Source organism: Channa argus, chromosome 1 (genome assembly GCF_033026475.1).
Source record: "Channa argus isolate prfri chromosome 1, Channa argus male v1.0, whole genome shotgun sequence".
In the NCBI taxonomy this organism is placed as follows: Eukaryota; Metazoa; Chordata; class Actinopteri; order Anabantiformes; family Channidae; genus Channa; species Channa argus.
Genome location: NC_090197.1, coordinates 3,074,138 through 3,092,699, shown reverse-complemented (window position 1 = coordinate 3,092,699; position 18,562 = coordinate 3,074,138). Strand labels below are relative to the sequence as shown.

General features: G+C 40.0%; 1 protein-coding gene and 1 long non-coding RNA gene across 2 annotated transcripts; both read left to right on the top strand.

Annotated features, from left to right (window-relative positions):
* Positions 1–4,358: 4,358 nt before the first annotated feature.
* LOC137100269 (uncharacterized) lies at positions 4,359–7,665 on the top strand. The gene is made up of 4 exons (XR_010910876.1): positions 4,359–4,409; positions 4,668–4,804; positions 6,643–6,764; positions 7,165–7,665. It is a non-coding gene; the product is annotated as an uncharacterized lncRNA (long non-coding RNA).
* Positions 7,666–8,546: 881 nt separating this feature from the next.
* On the top strand, positions 8,547–15,170 carry LOC137100054 (natural killer cells antigen CD94-like). The gene is made up of 6 exons (XM_067477663.1): positions 8,547–8,860; positions 9,708–9,824; positions 11,224–11,280; positions 11,511–11,647; positions 11,926–12,047; positions 12,448–15,170. The coding sequence occupies exons 1-6, from the start codon at positions 8,704–8,706 to the stop codon at positions 12,584–12,586; spliced, it is 729 nt and encodes a 242-aa protein (XP_067333764.1). The 5' UTR covers positions 8,547–8,703; the 3' UTR covers positions 12,587–15,170.
* The last annotated feature ends 3,392 nt before the right edge of the window (positions 15,171–18,562 follow it).

Below are 18,562 nucleotides of genomic sequence, written 5' to 3'. Positions count from 1 at the left end.
TGTTCTGAGTCTCTCTCACTGCAATTTGGAAACCAAATGTGTGACGAACGCCATCTTACACCACACGGCCATTGGCACTTTGACTCCACTCCAGATTTAAACCCCTCTGGTCTCACAGTGCTCTGCTCTGCACTCTACACAGAATTATTATCCACTGTCCCTCTCCTCTGCCAATGGCAATATGAAGACATCTGTGTCCATAGATCATCTATCTGTCCTCCATCAGCTGCGATCAGCTCCAGCTCTTGGCATTAATGTTTAAATCTAAAACGGCTCATCTACTGAACCACCCAAGTATTTACTTTGTAGATCTCTACATGGAAGAAACACTTCTTGTTTTAGAACAGTTACATCAGACTTTATTTATTGCTGTAGAATCAACGAAGTGGATCAGAGAAAATTAAAAAACAACTGTTAGTTCAGTTTTAGCAGAAACACACTCATTAATAAACCAAGTAAAGACAAAGTGAAGCTGCAGTTTCCTGTGACTGCAGCAGTTTAGTGGGACTACAGAGTTAGTAAGTCCACATGTAGTTGTTGTGTGAATGACTTCCAACCCCACTACTCTGTCTGCACCATAGAGCACAGAGGGACAATATCTATGGAAAAAAGAGGATTGAACATGTGACACAGAATGAACAAGTCAACAAATGTGAGATGACTCTGAGGATCAGGAAGAACATTTCAGAGTTTGATAAACAGCTTCATCCCAACACTACACATGTCTCTGTCATCAGAGGAAGCAGCAAATCTACTTCTCACAGATCCAGTTTTTATAAACATTATCATTGTATCCACTTCGTGTCCATTTCCCTTGTTGATCACAGCATGATGCAACATTCAGGCCTGTAGCATTTCCCAGCTCTGCTGTGGCCCCGAACCTGTGGGACAAATCAAAAGTGGACTGAAAAAGTGGTTGGAAAGCTGCTCTCTCAATCCATCCCTGGGACTAATGATCATATTCAGCTTTTTCCTTCATCTGTTCTTCACTTTCTAAAGAGCAGAGAAGAGGCAGCTGCTCCTTCATGCTGAGATCAAGTTCAAGAAAGTTTGACTCTAAATGTTGAAGCTAGTTTTTCTTCCACCATGTTTGTTCTGTGTGAGGATACAGAGAGCAGCACACACATTCAATCCTCTGAACTGTGACCAGAGCTTTGAACCATGTTTCAATCCTGACTCATTGTTACTGCAGCTCATCACAGACTGGAGATGAAGACATCAAATCATGTTTAACATGTTACTTTTTTATGGTTCTAATGGCAAAAGAACAAAAACTCTTACATTTCTGTCAGTGGTGAATCATCCACCCATTCCCATTTAAATCCTGTAGATGCTGTTTTGTTCTCTAATGCAACCGCAAGGGGGCACAAGCCAGTGTCTTCTTGTGCCAGTCCCAAGTCTGGATAAATGCAGAGGGTTGTGGCAGGAAGGGCATCCGACGTAAAACACTTGCCAAATCAAAAATGCGAATCGTAACAACGACCGCCACCGGTGCTGTTGACCTACAGGTTACCGGTGGAAATTGGACTACTGTTGGTCGAAGACGAAGAAGAAGAGGAGGAAGGTGTGTTCGTAGGCAGAGAGAGAAGAGGAAAGCTAAGAATGTAGGACTGACAGTAGGGACTTTGAATGTTGGTACTATGACAGGGAAGGCTAGGGAGTTGATCGACATGATGCAGAGAAGGAAGGTGGACATACTGTGTGTCCAGGAGACCAGGTGGAAAGGTAGCAAGGCTAGAAGCTTAGGAGCAGGGTTTAAGTTGTTTTACCATGGGTCAGATAGGAAGAGAAATGGAGTAGGAGTTATATTGAAAGAGGATTTTGTGAGGAATGTTCTAGAGGTGAAAAGAGTATCAGACAGGTTGATGAGTCTGAAGCTGGAAGTTGAAGGGGTGATGTTCAATGTTGTGAGTGGTTATGCCCCACAGGTAGGATGTGAGTTAGAAGAGAAGGAGAAATTCTGGAGTGAGTTAGATGAAGTGATGCAGAGCATCTCCAGAGGTGAGAGAGTGGTGATTGGTGCAGATTTCAATGGACATGTAGGTGAAGGGAACAGAGGTGATGAGACTGTTATGGGCAGGTTTGGTGTTCAGGACAGGAACGCAGAAGGTCAGATGGTGGTTGACTTTGCAAAGAGGATGGAAATGGCTGTAGTAAACACTTTCTTTCAGAAGAGGCAGGAACATAGGGTGACGTACAAGAGCTGAGGGAAGCACTCAGGTAGACTACATCTTGTGTAGACGTTGTAATCTGAAAGAGATCAGTGACTGTAAAGCATTGGTAGGGGAGAGTGTAGCCAGACAACACAGGATGGTGGTGTGTAAAATGATGCTGGTGGTGAGGAAGATAAGGAGGACTAAGGCAGAGCAGAGGACGAAGTGGTGGAAGTTGAAAAAGGAAGAATGACGTTTAGTTTTCAGGGAGGAGCTGAGACAGACTCTGGGTGGTTTGGAGGTGCTTCCAGATGACTGGACTACTACAGCTAATTTGATCAGGGAGACAGGTAGGAGGGTACTCGGTGTGTCATCTGGAAAGAGGAAAGCGGACAAGGAGACTTGGTGGTGGAACGAGGAAGTTCAGGAGTGTATACAGAGAAAGAGGTTAGCTAAGAAGAAGTGGGACACTGAGAGGACTGAAGAGAGTAGACAGGAGTACAGGGAGATACAGCGTAAGATGAAGGTAGAGGTGGCAAAGGCCAAACAAAGAGCATATGAGGACTTGTATGCTAGGTTGGACACTAAAGAGGGACAGGTGGATTTGTACAGGTTGGCCAGACAAAGATAGAGATGGGAAGGATGTGCAGCAGGTTAGTGTGATTAAAGATAAGGATGGAAATGTATTGACAGGTGCCAGGAGTGTGATGGGAAGATGGAAGGAGAACTTTGAAGAGTTGATGAACGAGGGGAAACTGTGAATAAATTGGTAGAAGGATGCTGAAGTTGGAGCTGCCAGGCAGGAGGTCTAGAGGAAGACCAAAGAGGAGATTTATGGATGTAGTGAGGGAGGACATGAAGTTAGTTGGTGTGAGTGAAGAGGATGCAGAGGACAGAGTTAGATGGAGGCACATGATTCACTGTGGCGACCCCTGAAAGGGAGCAGCCGAAAGGAAAAGAAGAAGCTCTGTGTGTTTGGTCTCTGTTGGACCACAGACTAAGAACAAGAGAAAGTTTTTGAGAGGAGCTGCTCTGTGTCTGGGAGTGATGTGTCTCCTGATGATGGCTGTGATCATCTTCCTGTCCATAAACTGTAAGTAAAAACATCTCTGAGCAGCAAATACTCAACCAGATCCCATGATGCATATTTCTCACAATCTGGTAAAACTGTGTCTGTGAAAAACAATGATGACGTGTTTCTCATTAAAAACACCAGTTGGTGTTAGAATTAATGTCGTTGCTGTGTGAATGCTTGAATTTGATCGGCTTCTCTATGTTGTGCTGCTCTGCACTGCTAAAGTTCAACACCCACTGTAGAAAATACAGTTCTGATTTTATTTCTCAATGAGTTAGGAAGTGATGCTCACAAACGTTTAAGCTCAGAACCTTAAAGTTATAATGAGATAAAGCACTTTAAGATGCTAGTGTGACAGAAAAGTTTGTTTTGCACTTTATTTGCACAAGCTTGTTAAAAGATAAAACATTACTACAGCCAAACCTGCCACTGGCGGATGTTTTCCTTCAATATGGTAATTTTGTCTGTGTGTTAAAGTACAATGATCAGTAGAGTGAGACAGCTACAGACGAACACTAGGGCTGGTCACACTCCTGTCAGTTCTAACTTTGGCGTGGGACGTCCCCACCACCAGAAGGCTGTGTTTCACCTTTTCATCAATCACCATTATTAAATTATTCGTAAAAAATTAAAAAGAATGGATTCGTTCATGTAAATATTGGCGCTATTGCATCATGACTCCTCAGTATAGTTAAGACTGTGTTGTGTGGCCAAACTTTACTTTATGTTCTTCTAACAGGGATTAGATGAGAGTAAAGCTCACTCTTATACCCTCAATGCAAAGCCCCTCCTTGATAAGGAAACAGAAATCCATTGGTTTAGTTTCCCATGTGAGCTCAGCACACTGAATGAGTTTTAATTTGACACTTACAAAATAACTGAAAATGACCCGTCTTTATAGTTCATTATTTGAGCTTTTCTATTTAATTGTGTTTCTCATCAGATTGTTCAGTCATAGTAGACAAAGAGCAGCTACAGACCAGATTTAATAACCTGAGCAACAAGTATGATGAGTTACAGAATGGTACGGAGCAGCTCCGCGGTGAAATTAAAGGTGAGAAAGGGAACAAACTTCCCACTGTGGAAATGTTGGAATATTTTGTAAAATAGTTTTATTTGATGTTTGTCTCAAGACATTGCAGAGAACAGCAGTCAACTACGGGATGAAGTAAAGACTAAAGGTGGGAAATGTTAAAGTCTAACAGCAAACACTGGTGTTATATCAATTTCCATGATGGAACATATAACCGTGACTTTAATCAAATCAATGTTGTTTAACAGTTTTGATATGTAGCTGTTTTTATTCTAAAGCTCACTGAAGCTAACGAAAAAAATAAAAGTGGAAAACCAGTTTAATTTAAAATTATAAAGTATATATGTGTAACTTTTTTCAATACGGAAAAACATAAAAGCTGATCTAAAAACTCTTGTTTGACTAGAATGTCCTGAAGGATGGAAGAGATTTGGATGCAGTTGTTACTTTAAATCCACTGAGGAGAAAAAATGGTCTGACGGCAGAAAAGACTGTGAGAGCAGAGAATCTTATCTGGTGATTATCAACAGCAAAGAGGAACAGGTGAGAGTGAGAGTGTGAGAGTGTGTGTGTGTGTGTGTGCGTGTGTGTGTGTTTCTGATCCACTGATCTCATGACAACAAGAAGTAACTAGTAACTAGTAACTAAATGCTTTCTAGTTCACAATGTCCACGGTACCTACTGGTGGCATATCATCAGGAATGCAGTGTATTTAAGCTCTGAAGCAGCCTGCAAAGTTGTTTGGATTGACAAAGTCAACTTAACCACATACTTAGTGGCCTTCAAACTTTATTTCTAAGAAACATCTGCTATTTTCATGTGGCTTGAATATTATACTGTAGTAAATTTTACTCCAGTACCATGCCGGTGTACATAGCTAGCTAATCTAGTTCCCATTAAATTTAGAATAGAATTTAAAACCCTGCTTCTTTCAAATAAAGCTCTGAATGTTCAGGCTCCATCATATATAGAAGACCTCATAGCACCATATCATCCCAGTAGACCACTTCGATCTCAGAATGCAGGCCTACTTGTGGTTCCCAGAATTTCCAAAAGTAGAATGGGAGGTAGAGCCTTTAGCTATCAAGCTCCTCTCCTGTGGAACCAGCTCCCAGTTCAGATTCGGGAAGCAGAGACCCTCTCTACTTTTAAGTCTAGGCTTAAAACCTTCCTTTTTAATAAAGCATATAGTTAGTTATAGTTATGCTGCCATAGGCTTAGACTGCTGGGGGACCCACCCCCCAATGCACTGAGCTCCTTTCCTCCTCTTGACCCTCTCTCCTCTCCTCTCACCCCGCAATTGTCACCACTGTATGTCATTAACTCTGTGTGTTCTCTCCCGTAGTTGTCTTTGTCGTCCTCTGTCCCCCTCTCTCTGTCCCTTTCTGCAGGTGTCCCCCGGCATTGAAGCTGTGTATCTTCCAGTGTGCAGCTACTGGTCCTACCAATCTGCCCGATGTTTTGTTGTTGCTTTTTGTTGCTCTGTTCTTTTCTCTCTCCCCTTTCCACTCACCCCAACCGGTCGAGGCAAATGGCTGCTCACCCTGAGCCTGGTTCTGCTGGAGGTTTCTTCCGTTAAAGGGAGTTTTTCCTCTCCACTGTTGCCTATGGCTTGTTCAAGGGGGAATTGTTGGGTTCTCTTTATATATCTTTATAATCTTGACTTTATTCTGTAAAGTGCCCTGAGATTTACATTTACATTTACATTTAGTCATTTAGCAGACGCTTTTATCCAAAGCGACTTAAAAGTGAGGTACAAGGCAGCAAGAATCTAAGTCAAGGAGAAAACATCAGAGCAAAGTCCTATCAGAAAAGTGTTCACGAGATACAAGTGCAAGAGAGCAAAAAGTTTTTTTTTTTTTTTTTTAAAGATTTAAGTTCATAGGAAACAAAGATGACTTTGTTGTAAATTGGCGCTATATAAATAAAGTTGAATTGAATTGAATTGAATATACAGTACTACTGGTTATAGTAGGTGTTATGATGTGCACGTATCATGAGTGTAAGCTGAGCGCCACCTACAGACCACAAACTGTAATCACATGCCATCCCCCAGCACAAAGGACGAGTATCTGCTGTGAGAGTGATGTATTCATGCAGCAGAGACTGATTGTCATCTGTAACTGACTCTTCAGTCAGAACAATAAGATAAGGTCCCCATTTTATTTCTTTTGTGAAAGCAGTATAAAGCTTCCTGTTTTGAACCTGATGGCCAAGAAACAACTGAAACGATGACAGAACTATGCGACGGGCTGAATTTTATCAGGTCGACTGTTTCCGACGAATGTATCAAAGAGAAATATAATGAACTCGTTTTCTTTAAGGTTTTCAAGAAAACCACCACATTGTTTTATTATCTCTTTATTACTATTTACTATTAGGATTTCATCACTGACTTCAATAAGAATGAAGAGTCCTGGATTGGTCTACGGACGACTGAGAACAAAACAGCATCTACAGGATATCGATGGGAATGGGTGGATGATTCACCACTGACAGAAACGTAAGAGTTTTTGTTCTTTTGCCATTAGAAGCATAAAATAGTAACATGTTAAACATGATTTGATGTCTTCATCTCCAGTCTGTGATGAGCTGCAGTAACAATGAGTCAGGATTGAAACATGGTTCAAAGCTCTGGTCACAGTTCAGAGGATTGAATGTGTGTGCTGCTCTCTGTATCCTCACACAGAACAAACATGGTGGAAGAAAAACTAGCTTCAACATTTAGAGTCAAACTTTCTTGAACTTGATCTCAGCATGAAGGAGCAGCTGCCTCTTCTCTGCTCTTTAGAAAGTGAAGAACAGATGAAGGAAAAAGCTGAATATGATCATTAGTCCCAGGGATGGATTCAGAGAGCAGCTTTCCAACCACTTTTTCAGTCCACTTTTGATTTGTCCCACAGGTTCTGGGCCACAGCAAAGCTGGGAAATGCTACAAACTGGTTCGCTGCAGTATGTTGTGATGAACAAGGGAAATGGACACGAAGTGGATACAATGATAATGTTTATAAAAACTGGATCTGTGAGAAGTAGATTTGCTGCTTCCTCTGATGACAGAGAGGTGTGTAGTGTTGGGATGAAGCTGTTTGTCAAACTCTGAAATGTTCTTCCTGATCCTCAGAGTCATCTCACATTTGTTGACTTGTTCATTCTGTGTCACATGTTCAATCCTCTTTATTCCATAGATATTGTCCCTCTGTGCTCTATGGTGCAGACAGAGTAGTGGGGTTGGAAGTCGTCCACACAACAACTACATGTGGACTTACTAACTCTGTAGTCCCACTAAACTGCTGCAGTCACAGGAAACTGCAGCTTCACTTTGTCTTTACTTGGTTTATTAATGAGTGTGTTTCTGCTAAAACTGACGTAACAGTTGTTTTTTAATTTTCTCTGATCCACTTCGTTGATTCTACAGCAATAAATAAAGTCTGATGTAACTGTTCTAAAACAAGAAGTGTTTCTTTCATGTAGAGATCTACAAAGTAAATACTTGGGTGGTTCAGTAGATGAGCAGTTTTAGATTTAAACATTAATGCCAAGAGCTGGAGCTGATCGCAGCTGATGGAGGACAGATAGATGATCTATGGACACAGATGTCTTCATATTGCCATTGGCAGAGGAGAGGGACAGTGGATAATAATTCTGTGTAGAGTGCAGAGCAGAGCACTGTGAGACCAGAGGGGTTTAAATCTGGAGTGGAGTCAAAGTGCCAATGGCCGTGTGGTGTAAGATGGCGTTCGTCACACATTTGGTTTCCAAATTGCAGTGAGAGAGACTCAGAACAATAGTGAGCAGAGAGAGATTAACACATTTCCTGTGGGTCTGTGGAGGAGGAAGATGCACAGGAGGCTATTAATAACGTGAATGCTGACAGAAAAAGTTCACAACTAAACCTTTAACATTATAATATGTTTATATATTTACAGCTGGGCAGCACGGTGGTAGAGCGGCTAGCGCTGCGGCCTCACAGCTAATAAGGTCCCTGGTTTGAATTGGTGACTCTAAATTGCCCCCAGGTGTGAATGGCAGTGTGAACGGTTGCCCATCTGTGCTTGTGTCCCTGAGGTAAAATGGAAACCTGTCGAGGGTGTTTGCCACCTTTCACCCAGTGACACAATAAGGGGCTACAGATAACGGATGCAACGATATTCAAAGCCATCGGTTTCAAGTTTTTGCAAGTTGATCAAGTAAAAACTGGAACACACAGTTTGTGAGGTCAGCGAAAAAAACACAAAGTACAGATACTCATTATATTTAACCAATGCCATCAAATGATGTGATGCATATCCGCTGCTTTCTTGGTGACACTTCCTCTTTGTTCTCTGAGGCAGATAAGAAGTTGATTGCACAGTATATGTGAGTGTATGTACAGAGCACTGTAGGTAGAAGTGTGAGGACATTGAGGTTTTACTGCAGCACGGTAACAAGTCTACATCACCAAGATGTCGTCAAATGTTCCTGCTGATGAACATGTGACGGTGAGATACAACCAAAGAGCGGAGGGAGATGGAGAGGTGTACGAGGAAAAAGAGGTGGTTATCTACGACAACGCAGACTGTGTCAGAGGCCCTCAAGACAATTTCCAGTCACAGGAAGGAGGTAAAACAAATTGACAAATTGTAAAAACTCTTCATACGTTTTAGAACCTGCAGTCAATCAGACATGTGTTAGTGTTTCTACATCCCTACTGCAGTGTGTGTGTGGTAATGTATAGACTATATGTTTCACTAAGTGCAAAGATCAAATATAAGAAAGTCCAGCATGAGTCTCATACTTAGTGAAGAGAGGAAGAAACTGAGTGGGTCAGCTGAACCATTCTATTTGTCTGTTATCAGTGATCAGAAATCCTGAATTTTGTTGTGATTGAAATGTTATGATAGCAGCAAAGATGTACGGGTAAGAACTGTGAAGCACCCATGCTGCTTCCTGTCATCTCCTTGTTCCACTTTGGGGTTTAAAGGGTGTTAAAATGACTCTGCCTTCTCTGTTCTGAATATCTCTGCTTCTGGGTGATATGCTTCTGCTTCTGCTTTTGCTCTTGTCATCTGGTTGCTCGTAGTACAGTTGATCTATTCTGGGTTTGTCTTCGACCACTCCTTCAGATCGCCATTTGTGTCTAAGTATGAGCTGCCACACCCGATGTCAGGGAGAGAGCTGAGAAACTGCATCAGAAAACCCACAACTATGACTTCACAACTTTTTATTTGCAGGGAATCAGTCAAGTTTTCACTCGCACCGTCGAATGACCAACTGTTGCTTAACCGAACCTGTTTTAAAGGCCTTAAAGAAATTAGCATTGACACCTTTTTATCACATTAGGGCTGACAGCCCTAATTTAAATCATTTACTTCATAAGTATTTAAAGGTTAACGTAGCACTATAGGAGAAAATGTAATGTGTGAAGCGGCCCTTTGATATAGCTGGTCTCTGTGTTTTGTCTCTGTAGGACCACAGACTCAGAACCGTCCTCTGTTTCAGAGAGTTTCTCTCAGAGGAGCTGCTCTGTGTCTGGGACTGCTGTGTCTTCTGTTGATGGCTAGGATCATCACTCTCTCCATACAATGTAAGATAAAATGGCTCTGAGCAAATGCTAAATACCAGCTCACATTATCCACATTTTCAAACTAGCCAAAAAGTCGTTCACCTTAATTCTGACCAGCTGAACAGTTGTCTTCCGTCTGGGTTTTAGCATTTGAAACACGTTCTAGTGATGGTGTCGGTCTAGTCCTGACAGAGCCTTTTTCCCGATTTCATGATGTTTTGAATCTAATCACTTCCATAAAAACAACTTTCCACACTGCTGGGTGACTTGGGAGTTTCACACTGGAGATTGAGAAAGTGGGATTATTATACTGTAACTGAAAAGTAACTATAGTCATCATAGTAATGTGGTGAAGTAGACGGGCAATTTTTGCCTCAGACATGTAATGAAGTGAAAGTAGTAGAAAATGAAAATACTCCAATAAAGTAGAAATTTCTCAAAACTCTACTTAAAGGGTGACTTAACCAACTTTCAAACTTGCTTTTTATGGCTTTAGTTTAGGTGTAAATGTACAATAATGCTTTTGAACTGTCTGACTTCCCTATATGAAAATATTTCTATGTTTTTAGCTGTAAAACTCCTCCAGACGACATCAACTGGAGGAGTTTTTTTTCCCCCATTGAGTTCAAAAAATGTCATCTGGAGGAGTTCTGGAAAAGCAGGGTGACCATGATTGATGATGTAATCTGATCGGATTTTTAATGGCATTTATGTACATGTACTACCCAAACCGGAACTAAACAATCAGTGAATGCATCCTTTAAGTCCAGACTTTTAAGTAAATGTAAGTTACTTAACATCTTACTCTCCATTTTTACAACAGAGCAGGTTTAGCTAACAATAGATTTAACCTTTACAGTCTTTCCTCACTGAGCTAATGTGTGGAGCTAAATGCTAACAGTTAACAGTTAGCTGCAACAGCCGAACTCAACAAGCATGTGAGGAAACAAACACCACAACAATGTGTGGTTTATATCACCATCACTACGCTCAACTTACTTCCTGTGTGACCAGTGGAACCTTGTTTAGACTGTTCTCTGATTGGCTTATCCTTTTAGAAGCCATATGATTGGCTGAGGTTCTGTGAGCTCCTGCCCTGGCCTGTCAGGGTTGCAGATCCTTCTGTGGCGTGAAAACAGGGTTAGAAATCTGATGTGAAACACTTTAGAAAATGGGGCCAAAGCCATAAAAGTGTGTTGAAACCCTGAAATATAAAGGACTTGAAACTCTGAAAGGCCAAACTTGAATGTTTCCAAAACACATTTCAAAACTTTACAGACAGATGTGTGTGTGTGCATTTATGTTGCCCCACACTCAGAAAGACAGATCCGAAAAATTGCACAGTGAACATTAGTTACATCTTTTTAATTTGACTCTTCTCTGATTTTCATACTTTAAAAAAAAAATGTTTCCCCTCAAGACCATTCAGTCAACACCAGTCGACTACAGGATGAAATAAAGAATATTAAAACTAAAGGTGAGAAATTTAAACTTACAGCACAGACCTGTGATACAAAACTGACTCTAATTACAATAATTGATTAATGTTGAACTGTTATGATATGTGGCTGTTTCTGTTGCTCAGACGTACATTTATAGAATAAAAAGAAAAATGGCAGCAAGCTCAACATTGAATTACAAAATGTCTAAGTATTATTTTAACAACAAAGGACATGAAATCTAATGTTAAAACTCTTGTTTGACCAGAATGTCCTGAAGGATGGAAGAGATTTGGATGCAGTTGTTACTTTAAATCCACTGAGAAGAAAAGTTGGTATCAGAGCAGAACGTTCTGTAAGAACAGACGATCAGATCTGGTGATGATCAACAGCAAAGAGGAACAGGTGAGTGTGTGATCAGTTACTTTAGATTCTGACCTGCTCTTCTGATGACAATGACATAGTAACTCATAACTGAAGGTCTGTATTTTATTAGTTCTGTGAATGCAATACACGTTGGAAGCTTCCTGTTCAGACACTAATAGTCAAGAAACAACGATAGATCAATAAGAAAAGCTGATTTTTTTCCAAGTCTTGACTGTTAATATTTGTTCTATGTTTTCCGCTGTGTTGCAAATAATCATTAAGAAACTAAACAAGAAATGTCTCTTGTTAACAATTAGGATTTAATCACTGGCTTTAATAAGAATGAGGAGTCCTGGATTGGTCTACGAACGACAGAGAACAAAACAGCATCTACAGGATATCGATGGGAATGGGTGGATGATTCACCACTGACAGAAACGTAAGAGTTTTTGTTCTTTTCCCATTAGAAGCATAAAACAGTAACATGTCAAACATGATTTGATGTCTTCATCTCCAGTCTGTGATGAGCGGCAGTAACAATGAGTCAGGATTGAAACATGGTTCAAAGCTCTGGTCACAGTTCAGAGGATTGAATGTGTGTGCTGCTCTCTGTATCCTCACACAGAACAAACATGGTGGAAGAAAAACTAGCTTCAACATTTAGACTCAAACTTTCTTGAACGTGATCTCAGCATGAAGGAGCAGCTGCCTCTTCTCTGCTCTTTAGAAAGTGAAGAACAGATGAAGGAAAAAGCTGAATATGATCATTAGTCCCAGGGATGGATTCAGAGAGCAGCTTTCCAACCACTTTTTCAGTCCACTTTTGATTTGTCCCACAGGTTCTGGGCCACAGAAGAGCTGGGAAATGCTACAAACTGGTTCGCTGCAGTATGTTGTGATCAACAGGGGAAATGGACACGAAGTGGATACAGTAAAAATCCTGATACTAATTATAGAAACTGGATCTGTGAGAAGTAGATTTCCTGCTTCCTCTGATGACAGAGACGTGTGTAGTGTTGGGATGAAGCTGTTTGTCAAACTCTGAAATGTTCTTCCTGATCCTCAGAGTCATCTCACATTTGTTGACTTGTTCATTCTGTGTCACATGTTCAATCCTCTTTATTCCATAGATATTGTCCCTCTGTGCTCTATGGTGCAGACAGAGTAGTGGGGTTGGAAGTCGTCCACACAACAACTACATGTGGACTTACTAACTCTGTAGTCACACTAAACTGCTGGTTTATTAATGAGTGTGTTTCTGCTCAAACTTGTCGTCTTTATGTTTATGCCTTCTGACACTGGCAGTAAATGTTCGAAGAAACACACATACTGACATTTCTGATTTCTTAACAGCCTGAACAGCAGTGAAGAAAAAAAATCAAAGCTTGTCCCAGTGTTACAGTAAAAGTAAAGGAAAGACGTCGCTAAGTGAAAATCCACCTGATGTTTGTGTTGAGCTGAATATAACAGTGGGGAAAAGGGTCCTTGATGAACAAAGACAGATCAGTGTTTACCAAACGCAGACGTCAGGTGTCTCCATCAGAACGTCCACATGCATTTGACACCACAGCACAAACACTGCAGCTTCACCTGCTGGTCACAGTGAATCACACAGCATTGATATTCACCTGCACCAACAACTGTACATCCTCCTCAATTTTCTACCCTTTTCAGTTTGTCTCCTTTGTGCAGTTGCAGGATTTGACCTGATAGTGTCACTAATGAAAAAGCAGACTGATTGCTGACAGAGATCCCTGACAGCATCACTACATTATATATGTTACTGCATGTATGTAGTAGTATTACATTAACCCATTCAAGTTTTACTAATAGTGTAATGATAATTCAGATATTTATGCCAAACCTGACACATCAATGAACGGTGGAGGAAGATGGAGCAGATCGGGAAGAACAGTGAAAATCTAAAATAATGCAGCGTTTCGTTGGGTTCTGTTGCTATGCTGCATATTGTGTCTTTAAATTAAAGACAGACTTATCTATTAGTCATTTTTCAACATATGCTAAAGGAGCTCTATTTAGACAAATGTTTTGTAAAGAAATTAAATGTACGATGCTCATGGCTGTTAAATTAAAAGCTGGCAAAAACATGAATTGTTATCATTTTAAATGTTTTTTTTAATTCTATCTATTTAAATATTCTAACTGTTTAGTTGTTGTTTGTTGTTAGAAATTTAGGAAGTGGTCACGTTATACTTTAGGCTTTTCTCTGACAATGTGTAATTTATGAAATCTTATTAAATGCTAAAAACACTCATCACCCTTCAAAAAAATGTACTTATATGTACTTACTTATATACTTATATACCTACTTATATAATGTAAAAATGTACGTGCACCTTCAGGTCTTTATGTGTGTGTATAGGCAAGAGAAAGGTTTATAGCCGTGTATTTGACAGTTTAAAGTATTAAAGTTCTCCTGCAACAAGTGTTGTCATGTAGCTTCCTTTTATAGAAAACTTTGGCAGAGTCTATTTCCAAAAATAACTCGTATTGCTAAGAACAGCAGCCACTTCTCATAGTGTGTGAAATGATTACGACACTCTGCTTTAATCCTTTTCAAAAACTTCAAAAGTCTGATCACTGTAATCAGCATGAATACGTGTTTGACACACTTACAGATTTGATGGATTCACCTTTGATGTTTAAAAAACAGTATTAAAAGATTCTCACTGGAATTCTACAGTTTGAAATGTGTGACAGTAAATGATCCTTCCTTGTGTCTCTGTACACTGACGGTAAAACACAGTAAAGCTCAGATTGTTTTAAACGTAATGAAGGGAAAAACTGTGAACATGAGCGAGACTTCGTGAACCCAGCAGCCAACGATGAATATAAGGGCAGCTATGGAGATTTAACATGGGCAACACAAACCTGGTTACAGAAACTGGAAAAGTCACAACAGGAACAAAGTTAAACATGGTCTAACAGAGGAAACTGGAAAACTTAACATGAGCATGTGTTGCAACTAGGAAGACTGTGGCATGAAGAAACAAAGGAAGCTAAGAAAATTGGGCAAGAGTTAAACAAGAAGGATTAGCAAAACTAGGGTGTGAGAAAACCAGAAGAACCAACTTGGCCCCAGAGTGTGAACAAAGTCCGTTCTTACAGGGAGGAGTAAGTGAGACCATGACCTGATGGACTGGATGGCTAATATCAGCTGAGACTAATTACAACACAAATCAGATGTGTGTGACTTCAGCAACAAACAGAAAACCTTTAATAGTATTGATTAGGAGTTGAGCTTCTTTCGATGTCGGGGATAACAGACTTCTGTTTTATTACACACGGGCACTAAATGCCTGATACTTTGACTTTAGCAAATGCACCGCAGATGCAAAACCCCCGAACCCCTAAACCTGGATGCAGATATAATGTTGATGCTTCAGGGAAGCAGCTGAGCTTGTAGATGTTTTGACTTTTAGCTTTTTCCTTGTTTGGTAGACGTTTCATCAACATTTCAATCATCCGTAAAACACTCTGAATTGCATTAATCTGTATAAAAGGTTCCGTATAAATAAAGTTTTGATTGATTTTGATTGATTATGTGACTCAAACAATGTTGATTCTCTGGAGCTTGTGAGGGCAGTGTTTCAAGTTTCCGGCATCTGATCCTGGAATGTGCAGCTATTGAGCCACTTCTTTATTATTTAGGACAGTTTCATCATCAGTCACTATAATTTTAGAACGTGACAGATTCCCCCCATGTGACCTGAAGAAGCGTCTTATACAAAATCAAACACCCCTACAGTGGACTGTGCCATTTTCCAGGCAGTGATGTTAATATTTCTTTCTGCTCAATGATGCAGTTGATAACATAAATGTAGAAATCTAGTCCAGAACCAGTAATGACTGCTGGAAGTGGGATGTCACACTTTATCTACAGGAAAGAATAAATATTTTGCAGTTTCTCAGTGGGTTTTAAAGCTCAAGTGCATTGATAATAGAGTCCTCCAGTTGTTTCTACACTCACCATAAAATGAGGTTTTCATCAGACACTAACAAACATGCTAAAAGTATCTGTGGTTGTGGTTTGTTCTGCTTTTTCAGATCAGACTGTGAAACTTGCTGTGTGTAAGTGTTTCTACACATTAAATTATTGTGATGATGGTTATTTTCAGTTTCTAGCCTTCACTTACAAAATCAGATGTTCTTTTTGTGCTGGTTCTGGTCAACAGCTGCAGCTGGAAGTTCTCACAATGATCAAACTTCTCCAGAGCTCCCCCAGATGATCATCTGAACTAATAATACAAAAAGTCCTCCGGGTGATGTCATCATGGAGGAGTTTTTCAAATAGAACTAGAGAAATATTTTAACATAAGAAGGCCAGAGAAAAGTTGAAAAGCATTATTGTAAAGCTATAGAGAGCAAGTTAAACATTGGTGAAGTCTGCGTTTAAGAGCCTTCCTGCATATCATGGAGCTTCTGTTAACAACACATCAATATTCATCTTTACAATTATGTTTGTAATGTGTCAAAATGGTTCCATAAGGACTGGACAACATTTTTTACTTGCAGTGACAAGTCATTTTTATCCAGCACCATCATACGTGAGCGAAGTGATGCACATCCGCTGGTTTTGTGTGAGCTCTACCAACCAGAGCCTCACCACAAAACCATGACAGCCTCAGCAAAGTTAGTTGATGTACCTTTACTCATACTCTGTCTGTAGCAGTGCTGTCTACGCTGAAACAATCCCAAAGTTTTACTGCAGCTCAGTAACTGATCAACATCAACAAGATGTCATCAAATGATTCTGCTAATCAACACAGAAACTTGAGGTATGACCAAAGAGTGGAGGAAGATGCAGGACAGTACGGGAAAGAGAGGTTGGTATCTAGAGTAATGCTGATTTCATCAGAGATACTCAGAATAATTTTCAGTCACAGGAAGGAGGTAAGTGAGAAAATAAGACAAATGTTAGAAACAATATTCTGTGGTACAGTGATTCTTTAAACCGTGTTGGTCTGATGTGTGAACACTGAGGTTTCCCTCTCTTCACTTTGGTCGACTCAGCTTTCCAATCAAAGTAGCACCATTAGCCACTTGAAAATTACTCAAGTTGCTCTGTGTGTTTGGTCTCTGTAAGACCACAGACCAAGAATAAGAGAAAGTTTTTGAGATGAGCTGCTCTGTGTCTGGGAGTGATGTGTCTCCTGATGATGGCTGTGATCATCTTCCTGTCCATAAACTGTAAGTAAAAACATCTCTGAGCAGCAAATACTCAACCAGATCCCATGATGCATATTTCTCACAATCTGGTAAAACTGTGTCTGTGAAAAACAATGATGACGTGTTTCTCATTAAAAACACCAGTTGGTGTTAGAATTAATGTCGTTGCTGTGTGAATGCTTGAATTCGATCGGCTTCTCTACGTTGTGCTGCTCTGCACTGCTAAAGTTCAACACCCACTGTAGAAAATACAGTTCTGATTTTATTTCTCAATGAGTTAGGAAGTGATGCTCACAAACGTTTAAGCTCAGAACCTTAAAGTTATAATGAGATAAAGCACTTTAAGATGCTAGTGTGACAGAAAAGTTTGTTTTGCACTTTATTTGCACAAGCTTGTTAAAAGATAAAACATTACTACAGCCAAACCTGCCACTGGCGGATGTTTTCCTTCAATATGGTAATTTTGTCTGTGTGTTAAAGTACAATGATCAGTAGAGTGAGACAGCTACAGACGAACACTAGGGCTGGTCACACTCCTGTCAGTTCTAACTTTGGCGTGGGACGTCCCCACCACCAGAAGGCTGTGTTTCACCTTTTCATCAATCACCATTATTAAATTATTCGTAAAAAATTAAAAAGAATGGATTCGTTCATGTAAATATTGGCGCTATTGCATCATGACTCCTCAGTATAGTTAAGACTGTGTTGTGTGGCCAAACTTTACTTTATGTTCTTCTAACAGGGATTAGATGAGCGTAAAGCTCACTCTTATACCCTCAATGCAAAGCCCCTCCTTGATAAGGAAACAGAAATCCATTGGTTTAGTTTCCCATGTGAGCTCAGCACACTGAATGAGTTTTAATTTGACACTTACAAAATAACTGAAAATGACCCGTCTTTATAGTTCATTATTTGAGCTTTTCTATTTAATTGTGTTTCTCATCAGATTGTTCAGTCATAGTAGACAAAGAGCAGCTACAGACCAGATTTAATAACCTGAGCAACAAGTATGATGAGTTACAGAATGGTACGGAGCAGCTCCGCGGTGAAATTAAAGGTGAGAAAGGGAACAAACTTCCCACTGTGGAAATGTTGGAATATTTTGTAAAATAGTTTTATTTGATGTTTGTCTCAAGACATTGCAGAGAACAGCAGTCAACTACGGGATGAAGTAAAGACTAAAGGTGGGAAATGTTAAAGTCTAACAGCAAACACTGGTGTTATATCAATTTCCATGATGGAACATATAACCGTGACTTTAATCAAATCAATGTTGTTTAACAGTTTTGATATGTAGCTGTTTTTATTCTAAAGCTCACTGAAGCTAACGAAAAAAATAAAAGTGGAAAACCAGTTTAATTTAAAATTATAAAGTATATATGTGTAACTTTTTTCAATACGGAAAAACATAAAAGCTGATCTAAAAACTCTTGTTTGACTAGAATGTCCTGAAGGATGGAAGAGATTTGGATGCAGTTGTTACTTTAAATCCACTGAGGAGAAAAAATGGTCTGACGGCAGAAAAGACTGTGAGAGCAGAGAATCTTATCTGGTGATTATCAACAGCAAAGAGGAACAGGTGAGAGTGAGAGTGTGAGAGTGTGTGTGTGTGTGTGTGCGTGTGTGTGTGTTTCTGATCCACTGATCTCATGACAACAAGAAGTAACTAGTAACTAGTAACTAAATGCTTTCTAGTTCACAATGTCCACGGTACCTACTGGTGGCATATCATCAGGAATGCAGTGTATTTAAGCTCTGAAGCAG